Source organism: Oncorhynchus masou, chromosome 24 (genome assembly GCF_036934945.1).
Source record: "Oncorhynchus masou masou isolate Uvic2021 chromosome 24, UVic_Omas_1.1, whole genome shotgun sequence".
Classification (NCBI taxonomy): Eukaryota; Metazoa; Chordata; class Actinopteri; order Salmoniformes; family Salmonidae; genus Oncorhynchus; species Oncorhynchus masou.
The window spans coordinates 71,745,932-71,767,666 of NC_088235.1; the positions used below are offsets into that span (position 1 = coordinate 71,745,932).

General features: G+C 41.3%; 2 protein-coding genes across 5 annotated transcripts in view; one reads left to right on the forward strand and one right to left on the reverse strand.

Moving 5' to 3' along the window:
* The window catches only part of LOC135512567 (single-stranded DNA-binding protein 3-like), a 32,507-nt gene extending 28,922 nt beyond the window's left edge, over window positions 1-3,585 (reverse strand). For 2 of the 4 annotated variants that reach the window (XM_064934721.1, XM_064934719.1), the window contains exons 1-4: window positions 3,390-3,585; window positions 2,604-2,676; window positions 2,402-2,463; window positions 2,225-2,309 (exon numbers count right to left, since the gene is read on the reverse strand). In XM_064934721.1, coding sequence (XP_064790793.1) covers window positions 2,225-2,309; window positions 2,402-2,463; window positions 2,604-2,676; window positions 3,390-3,445 — 276 coding nt within the window. In that variant the 5' untranslated portion in view covers window positions 3,446-3,585. The remainder of the gene's footprint in view (window positions 1-2,224; window positions 2,310-2,401; window positions 2,464-2,603; window positions 2,677-3,389) is intronic. The other 2 variants (XM_064934720.1, XM_064934718.1) reach the window with 1 other exon arrangement.
* Window positions 3,586-7,077: 3,492 nt separating this feature from the next.
* Window positions 7,078-21,463, forward strand: LOC135512569 (acyl-coenzyme A thioesterase 11-like). The gene is made up of 9 exons (XM_064934724.1): window positions 7,078-7,233; window positions 9,187-9,256; window positions 9,423-9,483; window positions 11,034-11,166; window positions 12,858-12,995; window positions 15,645-15,697; window positions 15,977-16,714; window positions 18,962-20,332; window positions 20,589-21,463. The coding sequence occupies exons 1-5, from the start codon at window positions 7,107-7,109 to the stop codon at window positions 12,935-12,937; spliced, it is 471 nt and encodes a 156-aa protein (XP_064790796.1). The 5' UTR covers window positions 7,078-7,106; the 3' UTR covers window positions 12,938-12,995; window positions 15,645-15,697; window positions 15,977-16,714; window positions 18,962-20,332; window positions 20,589-21,463.
* The last annotated feature ends 272 nt before the right edge of the window (window positions 21,464-21,735 follow it).

Below are 21,735 nucleotides of genomic sequence, written 5' to 3' on the forward strand. Positions count from 1 at the left end.
ATGTGCTTAGTGTGAACCTGCTTTCATCTGTGAAGAGCACAGGGCGCCAGTGGCGAATTTGCCAATCTTGGTGTTCTCTGGCAAATGCCAAACATCCTGCACGGTGTTGTGCTGTAAGCTCAACCCCACCTGTGGACGTCGGGCCCTCATGGAGTCTGTTTGACCGTTTGAGCAGACACCTGCACATTTGTGGCCTGCTGGAGGTCATATTGCAGGGCTCTGGCAGTGCTCCTCCTGCCCCTCCTTGCACAAAGGCGGAGGTAGCGGTCCTGCTGCTGGGTTGTTGCCCTCCTACAGCCTCCTCCACATCTCCTGATGTACTGGCCTTTCTCCTGGTAGCGCCTCCATGCTCTGGACACGACGCTGACAGACACAGCAAACCTTCTTGCCACATCTCACATTGATGTGCCATCCTGGATGAGCTGCACTACCTGAGCCACTTGTGTGGGTTGTAGATTCAGTCTCATGCTACCACTAGAGTGAAAGCACCGCCAGCATTCAAAAGTGACCAAAACAGCCAGGAAGCATAGGAACTGAGAAGTTGTCTGTGGTCCCCACCTGCAGAACCACTCCTTTATTGGGGGTGTCTTGCTAAATGCCTATAATTTCCACCTGTTGTCTATTCCATTTGCACAACAGCATGTGAAATTTATCGTCAATCAGTGTTGCTTCCTAAGTGGACAGTTTGATTTCACAGAAGTGTGATTGACTTGGAGTTACATTGTGTTGTTCAATTAAGTGTCCCCTTTATTTTTTTGAGCAGTGTAGTTCACTTCCTACCAAATTTCTTATACCAGTCATTTCTTTCCAAATCAGTAAAGGGAAGTGAACAAGTACACCCTTTGGGAGGAAGAGGAGATAATTGGGATGTAGCCATGGTTATTTGGATGCTTCCAATGGGGTTTCTGACTGCCTATCCTGGGGCAGACTGACCGGACTAGCAGTTGTACGAGATTGTCTTCCTTCATGCCTAGAGCCATTTCCCCAAATGCTGTGTTCTGAACATGTAAAGACCATATGCAAATTGTCAATATGCAACATCAGAGTTTAGTGATAGGCCACAAGCACTGTGCATCCGTTTTGGGAAAAATAATCTATTTGAACAGAAGAATCTTTAATAAGTAACAGGCTCCATAAATGTCAGTTCCAATAGAGTATTACTATCCTGTTAGCTCAGGAAAAAAAGCCCAATGTAGCTCAAGATGGAGACGGGTTCATCTGGAGTTTAAAATAACAACTCTTGGCCCCTGCCATCCTCAAGATAGTTGAGAATCTGAACCCATCTCTGCTCTTGAACATTGTGCAACAGTGACTGGCCACAACAAAGGGAGAGCTGGATCGTGTTCATTAGGACACTTCAAATGTTAAACAAAAATAAGCATTTATTATTGGAAACATCTATAAGCAGAAGTGTAAGGTAACATGGGGTAACTAGCCCCCCTAAAAACAATGTCCAGTTGCTGACACAAAAAAAGCAAAGGGAAATAAGTGGCTACAGTTTAGATATTCAATTAAATGTTTAGAAAAGGGGCATTTTTCCCCCAATCACCAGAATAACTGCCACCCCCCCACCACAAAAATGTTATAAGTATTATTTTTACATTTTTTGTAATAAACTCTTAAAAGCTCAAGGTACTTAATTTTTAATTAAATAAATAAAATATTGAAACAAAATGTTATTGCACATGTCACAATTAATATCCACACTGAGGTTGATGCAAGGTCCCTACTTACATTTTCACACCAAAACATGTCCAAATCCACTTTTTTTGAAAACTACAGGGGGGGGGGGGGTCCATTTAAATTAAGAGTAGAAACAAGTCAGAACAACATCTCTCCATTGCCACTACACATGGCATGAAAACTGTATGATGGTGGAATAAGGAAGACAGGCCTACATAACAAAAAAGGGACTGGTGGAAAATTAAAATGTTTTACGTAAACTGGGCTGAGGCTCATCTGGGTGCAATCTCTTTCTACATTTGAAAATGTAGTAGGTGCAAATGAAACCAGGGTCTGTATTTATAAAGGGTCTCAGAGTAGGAGTGCTGATCAAAGATCAGTTTCCACTTTTAGATCATCTGCAAAACAATTATGTTCAGGAGGGGACCTGATCCCAGGTCAACACTCCTACTCAGAGACCCTTTATAAATACTGCCCCAGGCTCATGAGCAGAACACCAGCAACATGTGCAGCAGCAAGTCTCATGAGGAGCAGAACTCACATAATCATGGAAGGCTTTCGCTTCACTGGAGTGGTCACATGTCTCTCGTCTCTCTGGTGCGGCACAATACAGGTCCCAAAATACACTGTGGACAAGACACACAAGTCATAAAGCAATAGAATACTGTACACGGTAGAACTTGGTGTATTGTTAATAGTGACATTAAGTAACACTTACCACCACCAAGAGTGTAGGAACCCAGGTGGTTCCCCGAGTGTGATGTTCTTTTCCCATCGTATCTGGAAAGTGGAGAATTAAATAAAAAAATATTTTAAAAGTACATGAACAATAGGGCTTACTTAATAATTTTTATTAATAATGGCTTCATATGGAAATGTGTTTGTTAATATGCTACCGTGTTTGGTAGTAGGACACTCACCTCTGATAAAAAGGTCTGTGCTGACTTCTGTGCTCCTATGTGTAACAAATATTCATAGACGTATAAAGCTAACCTGTGAACAAATTTAAAATAAAATAAAAAACAGTTTGAACAATACAACAAAAAAGTGTTAGAACTACACAGTTTAGCCAACTCTAAACTAACCCACTTTGACTCTATTAGGACTAATGAGTGTCTCTAATCAACTAATATTTAATGCACTTTGGGGTACATGATCGACAGACATTCATTTTTCGGTAGTTTGCATGGACCGCCGACTCCAAAAGGCCTTTCGCACAATGGCTTTTTCCAAACACTTCAAATCGGAAACACTGTAACCAGGAAAACGCGTTATTATAAATAAATGAGATTAAGTGTTGGAGACTGCCCTCATAGCCGCGAACTGAAACAAAGTAGCAACCGAAGCACTGGTGGAAGCAAAAGTGTATCAATTAATGCAACAGAAACGACGTAAAGCCAAATTGGACAGTACATTTTTTTACGCTACTCATTTCACGGTTTCCGTAAAAAATATCTTTTAAAAAATGCAAAGATACTTAGATGCTGAATTGCAAATACAAACGCCAATGTACGTTCAGGAATGAGGCCCAGGAAGAATATAAAGCCGAAGGCAGGGTAAGGAAGGAATGGCGAGCAGACAAGGCGGTTCATTCAATTCCATCCTCGAATGAGGAAATTCGCTCCTTTAATTCAGCTGTCCAGCTAACCACACACCCGAGGAGGGAAACAATTTGCATTAGGTAAGACATAGGTTTTAAAACTTACTTTTCCCGTGCTTGGCCATCCGACGGTACAGCGGACACTTTGCCTTTAGGGAACATGGTTTTCTGAGGGAGGAGGACGCCCGTCTTCTCTTTCTGTATTTTCGCTATTTCATCTGTCAGACCATCAGTCAGCCTCGGCCGCGACCCTCTCACACTCCAACCGCACTTCTCAACCGAGCCTGGTCAATGGGAAGGGATGGGGCTAAATTGACTGGCGATTATTTTTCACCAATGAGCGTACAGTACTTCCATCTAGTCCTGCCCTAAAGTTATGTCATGCCTTTTGTTGCCAATTGGAGGTGGTTGTTACAGTAGGCAATCTACTTTACATATCCCAATGTTTATTGTCATGCAATGTTAGAATAAAAGGCAAGGTATCTTCAACATTAAGAGGTATCATCTCTAGACGATTATTTCAGCATTTCAACAAATCATTAGATACCAGCACACTCCAATTTCAGCCCTCTCTATGATGACTTATTAAATTGTCAGTTATTATTATAGCCTAATCCATAGTATTCCTTATCCATAGGACATATGCAAATAAAACACATTTTGTATTTTTACCCATATCCTGTTCCATTTCCATGGTTAAAATAGCATAACCATAGACTATTGTGAAATGCAAAGGTTTTATTCCCTTAATTTAATAAATAGGTTATTAAATTGTGTTTTTTTATCATAGGCCTAGGCTACCACCTGTTTCCATCTCGTCTAATATGTATAATTGACCATTCAAGAGACACGGCTTGATCTGAACTGAAGTAACAGCATCTTCCCCTTTAAGGACACTCAAAGTAAAAAGAGACCTTATTGGTTGTTGATATGGAATCAGTTCACGGGTTCCTTAAAACCGCTGACCGTTCTACACACTCTTTCACGCGTCTGTCTATCACAAATGTTGCAATTAGAATGTCCTGTTATCACAATTCTACCGTTTGTGTTGTCATTAGCCTTCTGCTATTGGGAATTTTGCAAATTATAGCCTACTGTAGGCTCATATGCAGTTGATAATTTTCCCAACATGATTTAAGAATGTATTGTCTTCTCATTTTGTATAAATCCGATTTGACTCAAACTAGGTCGCTGAAAAACATTTTTCAGTTGTACATACATGTATCATCCTACCTGGCGTTATGTAAATCAAATAGACCTACAGTAGCCTTCAGATATGATAATGAATTTCAACTAAGCAGTCGATGTTTCACTATGAGAACCCACAGGATTCTGTCTATCTGGTCACAGTTGGTTTATAGGGGGAACTTGAAACCGACAGTGGACTATTACTCATAGGGGTAAAATGTGACAGGACAAACCTGCCATAGTGCGGCGCTCGTTTCACTCTGCAATGAAGAACATGGCTTTAGGCCTACAGTAAATATTACCTATAAAACAATGAGCCTGTAACTTATAACCTTCTAACAACTATAGACTATTTAAGCAATGAGGCACGAGGGGGTGTGGTATATGGCTAATATAGCACAGCTAAGGGCTGTTCTGATGCACGAAGCAACTTAGGGCTGTTCTAATGTATGACGCAACTAAGGGCTGTTCTACGTATGACGCAACGCGGAATGCCTGGATACAGCCAACAGTAAAAAATAATGTTTTGTCATACACGTGGCATGTGGTCTGATGGTCTGATATACCACTGCTTTTAGACAATCAGTATTCAGGGCTGGAACCACCCAGTTTATAAAATTAGTTATATTGCATATCTATTGACGACAAATAACTCAAATAACAAAAATGAATTTACTATCTGTGTCATTAAAGTGATATATCCACGTTTCATTTTTTTAAATTATTTTTTTAATGTATAGGGCCTAATTTCCTCCCAAACAGACTAAACCAATAAAAAAGCATGATTCATGTGTGCCTATGCTACCACAGCCTAGCTCGAGAGGTCTGAACCCCTATGGCACAGTTGATCGTTCGCTCGTTCAGTGCAGGGTCATTGGATCTGGATTAACCGGTGTGCCTGACTAACCGGTGTCGGTGTCTGTATGTAGCCTCGCTACTGTATATAGCCTGGCTTTTCACTGTTGTTTTTATTTCTTTACTTATCTATTGTTCACCTAACACATTTTTTGCACTATTGGTTAGAGCCTGTATGTAAGCATTTCACTGTAAGGTCTACTACACCTGTCGTATTTGGCGCACGTGACAAATATACTTTAATTTGAAGCCCCCATTTTGGTTGTTTTCTCTCTTTTCGCTACATTGTTGTTAGTAGGCCAGCAACCGAAAGGTCGCTGGTTTGAATCACCGAGACGACTTTGTGAAAAAACAGTCTATGTTCCCTTGAGCAAGGCACTTAACCCTAATTGCCCCTGTAAATCGCTCTGGATGAGAGCATCTGCTAAATGGCTGAAACGTACATTTAAATAGGGCCTAGGCCTAAGGCTTTTGATGGAAGTGTCCCCTGTTCACATTAGGGTTTGTATATGGAACACTTCAGGAGAGTGGAGGAATATTGTTACCTCCCTTGGACACTGCCAATAAGTCTGGACCTATGGCACAGGTGGCAATGTACTTTCTCTATTTCCCAGGGGCGCTGGGTCATGCCTTTCATGGACTTTTTCCAATAAATGCGAGAGCATTATATAGTATGTGTATGTATGTATGTATGTATGTATGTATGTATGTATGTATGTATGTATGTATGTATGTATGTATGTATGTATGTATGTATGTGTGTCTTTCGGAGGGGTTGAGTTAAAAGCGGAAGTCAAATTTTGGTTGGACCTTGTGTGCAATCAGTGGCGGATTTAGGTATAGGCGACTTGGGCAGCCGCCCAGGGCAACATCTTGCCAAGGGGAAGCACTTCAAAAATTTGGAATGTTGACATTTGGCGATCGGTTTTCTATCGCTCATTTGCACGTCACGTCAATGATATCATGTCACCATGTGGGACTGTGGGTTAATTAACCTTGTCGGAGTGGGCGCCCTGATTCTAGTTTGTGTGCTAGGCAGGCTACTGCCTGGGAAGGTCTCCCACTCTGAAGTGCAAGATGGAGTGGGGGGCGGGGGTAGGTTGACCTCAGGTCTCCCCGCTGGAAGCCCGAGGTAGGGGGAGCGGGGGAATCTATCAAATAGCGCATCTCTAACTTTGTACAGTACTAATGCAACTCGTAAAATCAGTCACACTACGAAATGCTACCAAATATACCGCAATTCATTCATAATACTGTGAATATATAGTTTCACAGATCTATTGTTGCATTTTTTCTGGTTTGTGCGAAATTGTTAAGAATAATATAAAAACTAGTCTGCACACCACCAAGGTGAATTGGTTTAGTCTTGACTCTTGGTTGACAATGTTGGGGGATTGATGCTCAAGTGCCAAATCAACACAAATTAGTTTATATTTGTCTTTATTACTTATCATTGATATTTATTATGCTAATTTTTATATATATATATTTTTATATATGTATATGTGTTTTAAATGTTATAATTATTTGTGTTGTTCCAAATGTCTGAATGAAAATTACAGTTAGTGCAGAATGGTGCTTTTTTTTTGTTGGCAGGGGGCGTTGAAGAGGGGAGGGGAGCCATACAAGCTAGAACCGCCGCTGTGTGCAATAGACCAATAAAGTGGTATTGATCTTAAAGTTCCACCTTAAAAAGTTTAAATTAAATTGGTCACGCAACTCTACCAACAGGAGGCGTGTGATCTGTTTAGCCGCGACACCACACTGTTGCGTCCGAGGAATGGGCAGAGAGGGGGTGGTGTCTGGTGTGCGAACTTTTTTCCGTGAGACTGCCTCTACGTACGTTTTGTTGTGTACATTCATTCAAGCAAATGTGACCGGATCGTATGCATATCATTTCAGTTTGGGTAAGTCATTTTTTGTGTCTTGGGAAATTATGTAAAACGTTTCATAAGCGATTGCATAATCTTTGTTTTTAGTCTGCTCTGTCAAATTACTCTGCAGACAGACTTGAGACTTTTTGTTGTGTGGATATATACCTACAGTTTTCTACTCCCTCGGTAGTTTCACCAGGCTATAGGCTATTATCGCATCTCATGAGTGTGGGATGATAACCGGATAATCGAATAACGAGATTGATAACGGGACCAATCCAGTTATTGGAGATCATGTCTATGTTGCCATGTCCGGTGAGCGCGAGACAGGTAACCATTCCACGAGAGCTGGAACAGACAGTTCATAACTTTATGCCAAATGGCCCTATGACAATTATATCCTTCTTAGCCGTGATGGATACATAGTCTTTAAATCGACTGTTTTATCCAGAACATAAATACTGATTTTCTTTGGAACTAATGTGTGGAACAGATTCCAATCCAAAACGATATTATACAGTATTTCTCACTGTTCTTCGAGGAAGAAATAATGGTGTTAAACATATGTCAGAGGACAAACTGAGCTGCAGGTTACTCCCCAGTAAAGCATCTTGTTTTGTGAAGCACAATAACTTTTGTTGGCGCAGTGGCTCTGGTCCAAAATTAAGCGCTGCATGAGCGAATTGAACTGTAAAAAACAGCAATAAATTATTTAGTTATTTGTTTCATTGAGAAATGTGACTCCTTCAGAAGTTATTTTTGAGATTTGGATGAGACCCATTGTGTAAACACAGTAGTTTAGGGTGGGAATTGCCTCTTGTTCACATCGAATATTGTTTTAGACAGATCAAAGCCAAATCCTGCTGAGAGCCAAATTGTTTTCAGACAGGAAAAAAACTGTTTTGTTCTGTTTTCCTTATACCTAGTCATAATATATTAGGATTTCCACGAATGTGATGAATGTGGTGCTATTAAGACCTTTGCATAATTAAATAATATATTCAAAGAGCTTGATACAACTACAATATTCCTTGTTTGTGTTTTAAAACTATTCTAGGAGCACCTGTATGATGAGGAAACGTTATAATATATAATCTCGTCCACCAAACAGCTAAATGTCGGGTAACAATTGAGCCTGGGGTCAATGCCATGTTGTATTATGATCCGTGACCAAATCGCAGTGGGATCTCGAAAGTACATATAACTGTATGGGACAATATACAAACATTTTTGAGAACGATAATTAGAAAAATGGTTTGATTAACTATATTTATTGGTTTCTTTTCATTTTGATGAGATAAATTCAAATGTAATGAATTGAAGTTTTTGTTGATGTAAAAATATACATTTTTAAAATTGTGTCATTGGGGTGGGTGGGGTTGCAAGAAATTCTGGCATAAAAATGGGGTCCCTGCTGAAAAAGTGTGAATACCACTGCACTAGATCAAGACTGGTCAGTGTAGGCCAGCTGCTCAAGTGGATGGACTCCACAGCCTGTCTGTCTGGTGAGCTATGACCTCTGATCTCATAGTATGACCTCTAAAGAGAAAGTGGTCCCTCTAGACCTGGGTTGTGTTCAATAGGCACCAAATGGAAGAAAACCACTATATATAGACTAAGTTGCCATTTGGGATGCAGACACTGACTGGAGCCCTCCAAGACGTGGATTTAGATCAACAGCCATAGAGTTGTGTTAGCCCCACAGGGGATTTATACTGTCCAGCAGGGGCACAACTTTGGTTTTAGAAGTGACATAATAATAATTATTTTAAAAAATGATCCAGTCGGATAAACACTCCAACAGCCTACCTGATGCTCGGAGGCGTCCGCATGGTCCTATAGCACACCGTTGCCTCGTTTTGTGTCACATTCCAATGATTAAACTGGGTGGGACAAAAATACAATTTCAGTCTCCTCCGTCCCCAGTGACAGTTTGCGCCCCTGCTGTCCAGTATGTAATAGTTATGTTCTTCTATGTTGTCACAGCTGAAAGACACGCAGGGTCTCCCTGTATTACCAACTCTGTTGATGACGTCCACTTTGACCACACTATAGGGTAAGTCTTTCACTCCCTAAAACAAACCTTTTCAGTATGTTTATACTGCCTTTTAGGCTTTTGCTCAGACACAGAAAGGAGGGCCTGCTATTCTTCCGTTTACACAGTAACCACTGTCCAATGTTGATTTATATAAATATAAATGCTTCTGTCTGTTTGCACGCAGAGTCGGACAGGTTGTCAACATCAAAGCGAAAGTCAACAGAGCCTTCACATCCAGTATGGAGGTTTGTGGGGACATCTTTTAAAACATTTTTTTTTTATCTTTGTGTAGTACAAAGGATAGAGAGTATAGAGTATTACTTTATTAATCCCAACTTGGGAAATTGTTTTATCACAGCATGCATCATCAATGACTTACAATGACAGAACACGCAACAATGACCAACACATGATTTGTTTTTAATTATATAATGAACAGATTAAGACAAAGGCACATGCACCAACCGTAGTGTCCCTAAAATAATAGTCTGATTCAAGTGCTACTCTGGGGAAAACAGACAACATTTTCCAATAGAAAGATCTGGCAAAAACGTTAACCCATTACAGTCATTAAAAAGCCTCATGGCTGTGGGTAAAAATTATCGTTTAAACCTCTCTGTGGAACATCTGGGCAGGATGAACCTGCTACTGAAGCTGCTTCAATGTGAATCCATGGAATAGTTGGTTTGATATAATGAATAATGTATGCAAACAAATATTTGCAAACATAATGCTGCTTCACGATAGATGATACTGGTCTAGATCATGTGTTCTATACAGTAGCATCTTCTCCTGTTTATTTCACTAATTACTTAATCTGCATCCCAAATGGCATATCTTTCCCTATATAGTGCACTGCTTTTAACCAAGGCTCATAGGGCAATGATTCCCAAACTCTGGGGCGTGAGGCATCGACGGGGAAGGCGCAGGAACTCAAGTTCGGGCTTTCAACTTACTCTTGAAAGTTGTAATTGTACACGGCACAAGGTGCAATTTTGAAATTGGGTGGTGCCTCAGCAGGTTTCCTTTTTGTCAATGCAGACCTTAGAGAGCTATTTCGAGCCTGTCAATAATGTCCATATCGGCTAACTTTTTTTTTACTAGGTTTTTAGCCCATGGATTCTGTTGTAATGTTTGAGTCACTCAGATATCACATGAATACACACAATACATGGCAGAATGTGTTGAATTGCAGGAAATTATCTCAACAATGGCAAAAATAAAAGAAAATCACCCCATGGCAAAATGTATAGAATAGCAGGAAATGAGCTTTAAACCTGCAACGTTGTCTCTCCACCAACAAACATGGTGTGTACAGTTTGTTTGATGTACAGTGCTTGTGCCCATAGAAATAGATGTGGCGTGGGGGAGGGGGTTACCCATTGATGGAATGGGGGGTGGGGGGGGTGGGGGGCAGAGTGAAGAGGTTTGGAAACCACTTCCATAGGGCACATAGGGTGCCATTTGGGATGCAGGCTTAGTAATAGATGTGTTGTAAAAAAATATATCTGACTCACTGCCTGGTGTCTGGATGTGATGCCATGTGGGCACTACCCTCAGGTGGGCATCGCGGTGAGCTGTGAGGACCCGTTCAGTAATTGCCAGTGGAATGTGTGCAATGCCTTTGCCATCCTTTGTGGTGCAACGTACTGAGGCGGGGAAGGTGAGGGCTGAAGAGCGAGAAAGAGGGAGAGAAAGCACCCATCTTAGTTTGACAGTGTTGGACATATCAACATGTCATGCTCCAATAGGAGGACACACACCGCCCACCAACACTCTGTGTGTGCGTGTGCAGATGCAGGTGATTCCGCAGACGCAGGCAGAGCAGATGGAGTACAGCATCGCGGCAGAGCGGAGGAGGAGGAGGATGAGACTGATCCCTGCTGAGATCATCACAGACCTACTGAGCAGCAGCACCGCTCAACTAGGTACAGTACAAACAGGAAGCATTGGAACTAAGGCATGGAGTTTTTCCTTACATGACCTGACTAGGAAGGTCACAAAATGCTTTAAATGTCCAATTTCCCTCTTATCTCAAATGTAAAATAGCTGCCCTTATCAGTGGTAGTCACACCCATGCCACAGCCTGTTGTCCAGAGCAGTTGCATTGCGCTCTCGTGCGTGTGTGTACGTACTTGTGTGCCAGGAGTACAAGGACCCAGTGCCAGCCGAGCGGACGCAGGTAGAGAGCGTGGCGCTGGTGCTGCCGCCCCACACCAACCACCAGGTCAGCACCGTCGGCCGGCCAGATCATGGCCTGGATGGAGAACGTGGCCACCATCGCAGCCCATTGGGTCCTATTATATCTGTTACCTGCCCGTCTTTCTGAACTCATGGAGATACTGAGGTTTCTTATTGTGTCAAAATGTGGATGTAGTAGATTGGCCACAACAGGGTTGAGCCTCTGTAGAAGAAGTGAGATGGATTAAGTCTCCCTCCCTTTCTCCCTCCCTCCCTGTTCCTCTCTCTCCCCTCATTCTCTCTCGCTCTCTCTCTCCCCACTTTCGCACACACATCCATTCTCCAGTCGTCTGTGTAGCGCCCACCCCACTCTGAGGACCATAGACATGTTCCCCTTTCGGGCTCCGTCTCACATTGGTGACCGGCTGGTGCTGAAGGCCATTGTTAATAATGCCTTCAAGAACAAGTGAGAAGGAATTAGTCTGAAAAGTACACTGAACAAAAATGTAAACGAAACGTGTAAGAAAACTGAACAAAAATATAAATACAGCATGTAATGTGTTGGTCCCCTATTTCATGAGCTGAAATAAAAGATCCCAAAAATGTTCGATACACACAAAGCTTAATTCTCAGAAAATGTGTGCACAAATGTATTTATTTGCATCCCTGTGCTCACTAGAGCATTCTCCTTTGTCAAGATACTTCATCCACCTGACAGGTGTGGCATATCAAGTAGCTGATTAAAGAGCATGCTCATTACATAGGTGCACCTTGTGCTGTGGACAATAATAGGCTTCTCAAATGTGCAGTTTTGTCCCTTAACACAATGCCACAGATGTCTAAAGTTTTGAGGGAGCATGCAATTGGCATGCTGACTGCAGGAATGTCCACCAGAGCTGTTGACAGAGAATTGAATGTTCATATCTCTACCATGAGCCACCTCCAACATAATTTTTGAGAATTTGGGAGTACATGCAACCGGCATCACAACCGCAGACCATGTGTATGGCGTTGTGTGGGCGAGCGGTTTTCTGATGTCAACATTGTGAATAGAGTGCCCCGTGGTGGCGGTGGGATTATGATATGGGCAGGCGATTATCGATTGGCAATTTGAATGCACAGAAATACCACAACGAGATCCTGAGGCCCATTGTGAGGCCCATTTTCTTTAAAAAAAAATCTGTAACCAACAAATGCATATCTGTTTTCCCAGTCATGTGAAATCCATAGACTAGGGCCTAATGCTTTTATTTCAATTGACTGGTTTCCTCATATGAACTGTAATTCAGTAAAATCGTTAAATGTTACATTTATATTTTTGTTCAGTATAGCTACTGGACTAACAACAAACAAGCAATTGGAAACTGGTCTCATTCTATTTAACCTGTCAATGTGTGTTTGATTGTCGGTGTGTGTGCTTCTGTGTGTTATGTTTCAGTATGGAGGTCGGTAGGTGTGTGTGCAGAGGCCTACCAGGGTGTGTTGCGGCACATCAACGGCGCCTTTATGACCTTTTGAGATGCTGGACAAAGGCAGAAAGCCACACACGTTGCCCCAGATATGACTCAAACTGGTGGTGAGTGCTACAGATGACCTCTGATGGGGGGGGGTGCGAGTATGCGTGTCTGTGTTTGAGAGAGAGGTACGTGCAAGAAAGTATGTGTGTATGGAGGTCAAATAAGCAATAAGGCACGAGAACCAGTGGATTATGAAGCAATAAGGTCTGAGGAGGATTGGTATATGGCCAATATACCACGGCCAACGCAACACAGAATGGCTGGACACAGCCCTTAGCCGTAGTATATTGGCCATATATCACAAACCCCCAAGGTGCCTTATTGCTATTATAAACCTGTTACCAATGTAATTAGAGCAGTAAAAATACATGTTTTGTCATACCCATGGTATATGGTCTGATATACCATGGCTGTCAGCCAATCAGCATTCAGGGCTCGAACCACCCAGTTTAGAATAGTGAATAACACACGGCTAAGGGCTATAATTAGGGGAAATAACCCTTATGAGTGTCTTATTCACCATAATTCATGGGTCGAGTACCTTATTGCTTTTATCAAATGGTTAGCAACGTACAGTTGAAGTCAGAAGTTTACATACACTTAGGTTGGAGTCATTTAAACTTGTTTTTAAACCACTCCACAATTTTTTTTGCTAACAAACTATAGTTTTGGCAAGTCGGTTAGGACATCTACTTTGTGCATGACACAAGTAACTTCTCCAACAATTGTTTACAGACAGATTATTTCTCTTATAATTCACTGTGTCACAATTCCAGTGGATCAGAAGTTTACATACACTAAGTTGACTGTGCCTTTAAACAGCTTGGAAAATTCCACAAAATTATGTCATGCCTTTAGATAGGCTAATTGACCTAATTTGAGTCAATTGGAGGTGTACCTGTGGATGTATTTCAAGGCCTACCTTCAAACTCAGTGCCTCTTTGCTTGACATCATGGGAAAATCTAAAGAAATCAGCCAAGACCTCAGGAAACAAATTGTCGACCTCCACGTCTGGTTCATCCTTGGGAGCAATTTCCAAACACCTGAAGGTACTACGTTCATCTGTACAAACAATATTACGCAAGTATAAACACCATGGGACCATGCAGCCGTCATACCGCTCAGGAAGGACACGTGTTTTGTCTCCTAGAAATGAACGTACTTTGGTGTGAAAAGTGCAAATCAATCCCAGAACAACAGCAAAGGACCCTGTGAAGATGCTGGAGGAAACGGGTACAAAAGTATCTATATCCACAGTAAAACGAGTCCTATATCGACATAACCTGAAAGGCCGCTCAGCAAGGAAGAAGCCACTGCACCAAAACAGCCATAACAAAAGCCAGACTACGGTTTTCAACTGGGGACAAAGATCATACTTTTTGGAGAAATGTCCTCTGGTCGGATGAAACAAAAATAGAACTGTTTGGACATAATGACCATCATTATGTTTGGAGGAAAAATGGGGAGGCTTGCAAGCCGAAGATCACCATCCCAACCGTGAAGCATGGTGGTGGCAGCATCATGTTGTAGGGAGGGACTGGTGCATTTCACAAAATATATGGCATCATGAGACAGGAAAATCATGTGGCTATATTGAAGCAACATCTCAAGACAGTCAGGAAGTTAAAACTTGGTCGCAAACGGGTCTTCCAAATGGACAATGACCCCAAGTATGCTTCCAAAGTTGTGGCAAAATGGCTTAAGGACAACAAAGTCAAGGTATTGGATTGGCCATCACAAAGCCCTGGCCTCAATCCTATAGAACATTTGTGGGCAGAACTGAAAAAGTGTGTGCGAACAAGGAGGCTAAGGTGTAAACTTCCGACTTCAACTGTATTTAAAAAATGATTAACGTCAAATTATTAACGACTTTCATTAAATGTTATTTTAATGAGTCAATTATTTTTATTTCATCCTTCCACCAGACGATATAGTCTGGACAAAACCCAGTTGTTTGTTCTATTTCTGAGGTTGCTAAGCCACGCGGACTGGTCGTCCGTTCTATTGGCATGATTGCTAGCCAAGTGGACGGTCATCGTCCATTCTAAGCGAAAAAGGTTACTATATGCAGGCTGGCACTGCTCCTTTGCTAGCTAGACAACTAAAGCTAACACAATCACATTGAGCAGCTGAAATGACAGCAAGCTATGTGTATATTAATTTGTTTTACTTTTGTTTCTAATGCCATTTATTTGGATGTATCCATAATAAGGAATGCTGATGCATGAATTCGCCTGGCTCAGAGAAGCGGTCTGTCTCATCCGGACATGTTCATTCTCTATGGCAAGGTGGAAATCACATTCGTAATTTGAAACATTTATTGCAGAGGTCGGAGAGGCAGGAAGCAAGGTTTAGACAACCCCCCACTGTTGCAAACCAGATGCTAGGCTAGAAGCATGGGGAGATAATGTTGAGATGCTTTTTTTCATGTGGAGATAAAGTTTATGAATTGACTGGCCCGGCTGTGGGACAGTAGATGCACATTGATAATTCAAATGGAACTGTTAACAAGCATTACCTGTAGATTATTGTGAATAAATAAGGGCTATCAACCAGTCACCATCCAGGATACAAATGTACCATTTTAGAATGTAGATTGAGAAATGCCATTACAGTAATGTCAAGCGACAAATGCCTCTGCTCATCCAATTTCCTTGCATAACGGTGAAAGCCAGGTCCCAAATTCACTTCTTTATTTTATTTTCAGGATGGGGAAAGACACAAGAAGGCTATCGCTAGGAAGAAAATCCGACTGGACAGGTGAGGAGGGGAGGGAAAAGGGGCGGCAAAATCATCACTGTGCTATTCCCGGTTACACTTCATTTGGACAGTCCCTTATAGATGATCTACAGATGCTCACACTAGCGACAAACTATCAACTGTTGCAACCACTTGCTATGGTTACGGTAGGGTTAGGTTTATGGTTAGAGTTAGGGTAAGGGTTAAACCATAGTTGTGCCGTGTGTCTTTCCATTTGACCAGTTTTATAAAAACTCAAGTTGCAATCCCGTCTGTTATGAGATCACTATATGTTTACAGGAAGTACATTATCTCCTGCAAACAAACGGAGGTGCCTCTGTCTGTACCCTGGGAGATCAGCAACTAGGTAAGACAAAGCACACACACACATATACACATATACACACACTTACACGGAAGAATCCAAACCGGTTTCTTTCTCAGCAATGTGTCTGCACTGAAACTAATGGCTGCTCCAAGCAACTGGATGTTGAGCTCTGAGGAAAAACAAGGTACGTCTCGTTTGTGGAACAGTTAAACATAAAGGCATCAATCATTAGAACCGTTATTCAGCTAAATTAGAATAAGCTCATAGGATTGTTTGTTTCCTGCTAACTCTCCCCCTCTCCTCCCTACCGGCTAATCCAATTATGACTTTCGATGGCCAGCTGAAAATGCACAGTCATAGTGAGTGTTTTCGAATTCAGATTAAGTTGGATGGAAGCAATGTGGAACAAGTCAACTGCTTTCTTAAAGGAGCTATGTATTTCCACTTGCACTAAATGTCAATGATTTAATGATCTAGCAGTATATGAATAGAACCCTACCAGCCTCTGTTTAAACCCATATGGATTCTATAGTCATTTCCATGGTTTAACCCCCTCCTTCCTGATCTGTTCCCAGGTCAGTCTGCACACTCTGGAGAACCAAATGCTTTGTTTTAAGGTAGAGACTCATGTCAACGTCCCCGATGAACAGGCCTTCCATCTGCTCTCAGACCTGCGCAGGAGACATGAGTGGGACAGGCATTACCCGTAGGTAACAGTCACATCTATTCACAACTACTGTAGCCACAACAGTCACTACTAGTCATAACACGGATACAAGTAGTCACAACAGTTAGAGCTAGTCACAACAAAGTCATAGCTAGTCATAAGACGGACACAAGTAGTAACTAGTTAGAGCTAGTCACAACAAAATCCCAGCTAGTCATAACCAGTGTTTGTGAACGTTACTTTTAAAAGTAACTTGTTAGGTTACAATGTTACTGCCATGAAAAGTATGTTGTTACGTTACACCTTTACTTACTGTGGAAAGTAACTTCTTAGTTGTTACATTACTTTTGAGTTACCAAAAACAGAAAACCCTCTGAAAATGCCTTGTGCGTGTTGGTCATTGTTACGCCCAGTAGAGAATGGCTTGTCTACTTCGCACTTGAGGGATATTCAAAGTGGAACAATCCGCTTAAGCATTTAACATGCTGGCCGCATTGTGTGCGGGAGAGTTGCAAAATAAATGTACACATACAGTGCATTCAGAAAGTATTCGAACCCCTTCACTTTTTCCACATTTTGTTACGTTACAGTCTTATTCTAAAATTGATTAAATCGTTTTTTAAATCAATCTACACACAATATCCCATAGGGACAAAGCAAAAACTGTTTTTTAGAAATTTTAACAAATGTATAAAAAAGCTTTAAACTTATGTCACATTTACATAAGTATTCATACCCTTTACTCAGTACTTTGTTGAAGCACCTTTGGCAGCGATTACAGCCTCGAGTCTTCTTGGGTATGACACTATAAGCTTGGCACACCTGTCTTTAAATCTAAATCAAATCTAATTTTATTTGTCACATACACATGGTTAGCAGATGTTAATGCAAGTGTAGCGAAATGCTTGTCCTTCTAGTTCCAACATTGCAGTTATCTAACAATGCCCCAACAACTACCTAATACACACAAATCTAAAGGGGTGAATGGGAATATGTACATGTACAGTTGAAGTCAGAAGTTTACATAATCTTAGGTTGGAGTCATTAAAACTTGTTTTTCAATCACTCCACAAATTTCTTGTTAGCAAACTATAGTTTTGGCAAGTCGGTTAGGACATGTACTTTGTGCATGACAAGTAATTTTTCCAACAATTGTTTACAGACAGACTATTTCACTTATAATTCACAGTATCACAATTCCAGTGGGTCAGAAGTTTACAGACATTAAGTTGACTGTGCCTTTAAACAGCTTGTAAAATTCCAGAAAATGATGTCATGGCTTTAGACGCTTCTGATAGGCTAATTGACATCATTTGATTCAATTGGAGGTGTACCTGTGGATGTATTTCAAGGCCTACCTTCAAACTCAGTGCCTCTTTGCTTGACATCATGGGACAATCAAAAGAAATCAGCCAAAACCTCAGAAAACAAATTGTAGATCTCCACAAGTCTGGTTCATCCTTGGGAGCAATTTCCAAATTATCTAGCAACAACAAGCTAGCTAGCTAAATGTCCATTAATGTTTCATGTGTTACGACCTGTCACCAAATCAATATAGTTGGTTCAGAGTTTGTTTTGATATTTGAACCTGCGTGTCCAGATCGCTTCTGGTGTGGATGGACAAAATCAACATGCACGCGATGGTGGACGCACGTGTGTGCCCAGTCTAGTCAGCATGTAAAGAGTAGCTCAAGACCGAGATCTCTGTTATATTTCCTAATAGCCTAGTTGTTACAGTTGTTTTAGTAAATTGAACCGTGTATTTTGCAATAAACAAAGTATTTTTTAAATTGCATTATTTTACCTTTATAGTTCAGTAGCCTATATTGAAATGGAACTGTTCCACATAGAAATATGTGATGGAGGATATATATATATATATATATATATATATATATATACACAATGTATAAATAATAGCTTATGTCCAAGTGTTCTAACAAAATTCCATATTAAACTATCAAAATGTATGATGAATGCAAAGAAAAGTGCTGCATCACAACGAAATTCTATCTTGATAAATCCAACGAATCAAAGGAACATTGTCCATAAATCCAAACCAACATTTAAGCAGCTTTATGAAATGAAATATACACATTAAAGCCACTTAATACAGGCTATTAAGTCACAACAAGCCTGACTTTAAATTTTGAGATGAAAATTAAAATAACCTACGCATTAAACTGCTGACCATGAATGCCTTCTGTCAGATAAAACCTAAACATAATGCATTGAAACAAATGGCATGAAATCAAAGGAATTACAATAATCAAACACATGCCATTTCAAGTTCCAGGTTTGGCCGAACAGAAATCTAGCTTTTGCTGTTTTGGAGCAGAAGCACCGTCGTCCTCAGCATCAATGGCAATCGGCAGGCGTGGGTCTTTCTCCACCAGTCTTGCTTGGCCTGAAGGTGCTTCTTGATATTTGAAGTTAAGTTCTTCGCAGTTGAAAGGCAGTTTGCATTCTGTGTGTTTTTCTTATTTTCTTCTTCCAATTCAAAATACTGTGAATACTTCCACGCCTGTTGTCTGCCATATTGCTAGCTAGCTTCCCACCACAACGTTCTTGTAGAAACAGGAAGAGCGTGAATTTAGGGGAAAGAAAAAAGGGAAATAATATTTCAAAGTAACGATTTGCTTATTTGAATTAACTCATTACTTAAATTGAAAAACTAAACGCGTTAAGTTACTCTTTACCACAAGGTAATTTGAGTACTCTAACGTGTTACTTTAAGTCATAACTAGACACAGCTCGTCACAACCACGGGAGAACGACTGCCCCTCTTATTGAAGTCACGGAAGTTCAAGACCCACCACAGTACTGCAGAAAACAGGATCCCCCTTTATAGGGAATGGAAAAATGGCAATATTAATGTAAAAAAAAATATATTTGCCTCTAATACACCAGATGTATGCCCTTGAACCGATTATTCTTAAATGGCACACAAGAGTTCTAAGGATAATTTGGCACCCTGCTAATGGCAGCCTTCAATTTGAGCTACTCAGTGAGCAATGAGTTTCTCTATGAAACATCATCTTAACCGACTTAATTTCGACTTCATTGCACTGTTGAGGCTTCACATAGGAATGAATGGTGTCGCGTGATCGATGGCTTTGTCCATTCATATATACATTCATTGGTCACAACAGGTATTTACAACTAGTTATAACACGGTCACAAGTAGTCATAACCAGTCTTTATCCTTGGATTAAAACCTTCACTTGTCCCTTTTGTCCAATGTAGACAATGTGATGTGATCGTCCAGGCAGATGAGAATGACACCATCCACCATGTGGCCACTCTGTGTGTCAGTAAAGGGGGAAAGGGACTTAATTCCTGTAATCACCAGTTTTTGTTGGTGTTGCTTGGTCACTGTTCCCCAATGCTTCCATAATCCTTACGAATGTCCAATGGCACTGCATTTATTTTTCTGTTCTCTCACTGCACCCTAACTGACCCAGATTTGGTTGTACGCCCAACTGTTGTTTGACTGCACCTACACCTTCCAGATTTCATGTCCGTGTCACGTTTTTAATGGTACAATCTGCCTCTTCTGTCTCTCTTAGGGACCCATGCCTGATTGCCCTGCCACTAAGGAATACACCCGGGGAGAAGTTCTCTGTGCAGGCTTCAGTATCTGCGAGGAGTCCGACTCCGGGTGGGCCAATGGGGCTCTTTGTTAGCTCAGCAAAAAGCTAGCCTGATCAAGATCTGTTTGTGCTGTAAAGCCTACTTTGGTCGTTCTCATGCCAAACATGACAATGACCGTAGTTGACAATACAGTACAAATAGATCTAGGACCAGGCTAACTGTGCTTCTTTTCTTCACACTGTATTCACTCTTATTCTATAAGCTGAGAATGTGGAAATCTATATGGACCACTGATCTCATTGTCTCTGTGTATTTTGCCTCAGATCTCCTACTACAACCAGGCCACACCGGGAGTTCTCCATTATATCTCCAACGACATCGCAGGCCTTTCTTCCAGCTTCTACGGCACCTTTCACTCCTGCAGCAAGTACCGAGACGAGAACAGAGACACCCTAGCCACCCTGCCCCCTTCTGACCTGTGACGGAATGGTATCATCCTGATCCCCTCTGTCCTGTCACAAATGGTACAGTCCTGGAAGCGCTGCCCCTTTGACCTATGATAGAATGGTACCATTCTCCTGGCCGCCTTGCACCACTCTGGCCTGTGAAAGATGGTATCACCCAGCACCCTTCTGCCTTGTTACTGAATGACACCGTCCTGTTGCCCTGCACCCCTGCCAATATGTGCACTTGGAAAGGACCAGGATAGCTAGTTCCCTTTACACCCCTTCTGTACTGAGGAACAGCCTAACCCTGTCCACCCCTCTTATCATTGGGAAAACTGAGAACGCCAGTTCTGGGATGTCCCCCGACCCCAACTGCCAAGGAAACCTGTACTTTTGCATTTCTAAAATGTGGGACTAGTTTTGGGATTACTAATGTTTGTTACTCTCTTTGATGTTACATCCTGATCTTCCAGACAGGTGTACATTTCCGCACTACAGGTTACTCTTATCTCTCAAGACTGTCAGCTGGTGAACGTATTATATCGAACTCACCTCATCTTTTGATATAATGTGCAATACTTAACAATACTTGTGTTTAGTTAGGTCTTATCTGGACATTAAACAGTTAGTAGCCCTATGAACTGGAGAAGTATGCAAACTGGTTTGCTATGCAGTTGAGTCTGACATGTTTGTACATGTTTTTGTCTTGTCTCTTGCTACCAAACTGTGGATTAAAAAGCAGACTAGTTCAAGTAGGAGTATTTACATGCAATTTGTTTTATAATAGGCTATTTTCTACCTCCTTAAATCACATTCTTAATCCACCATTTGCCTTTCGAATCTGTAGTCGAGATATACATCTACTGTATTTGTGATTTTGATTGCACTGTCTAATCTCAGAATGAGCCAAATACACTTTGCTTCACAACAGGTATTTCAACATGAGTAGACAAGGTGAATAAATAGCCATGATTTCACTCGAACAATAAACACAATAGACCAGAGACCCCTTTTGTTTGACCTC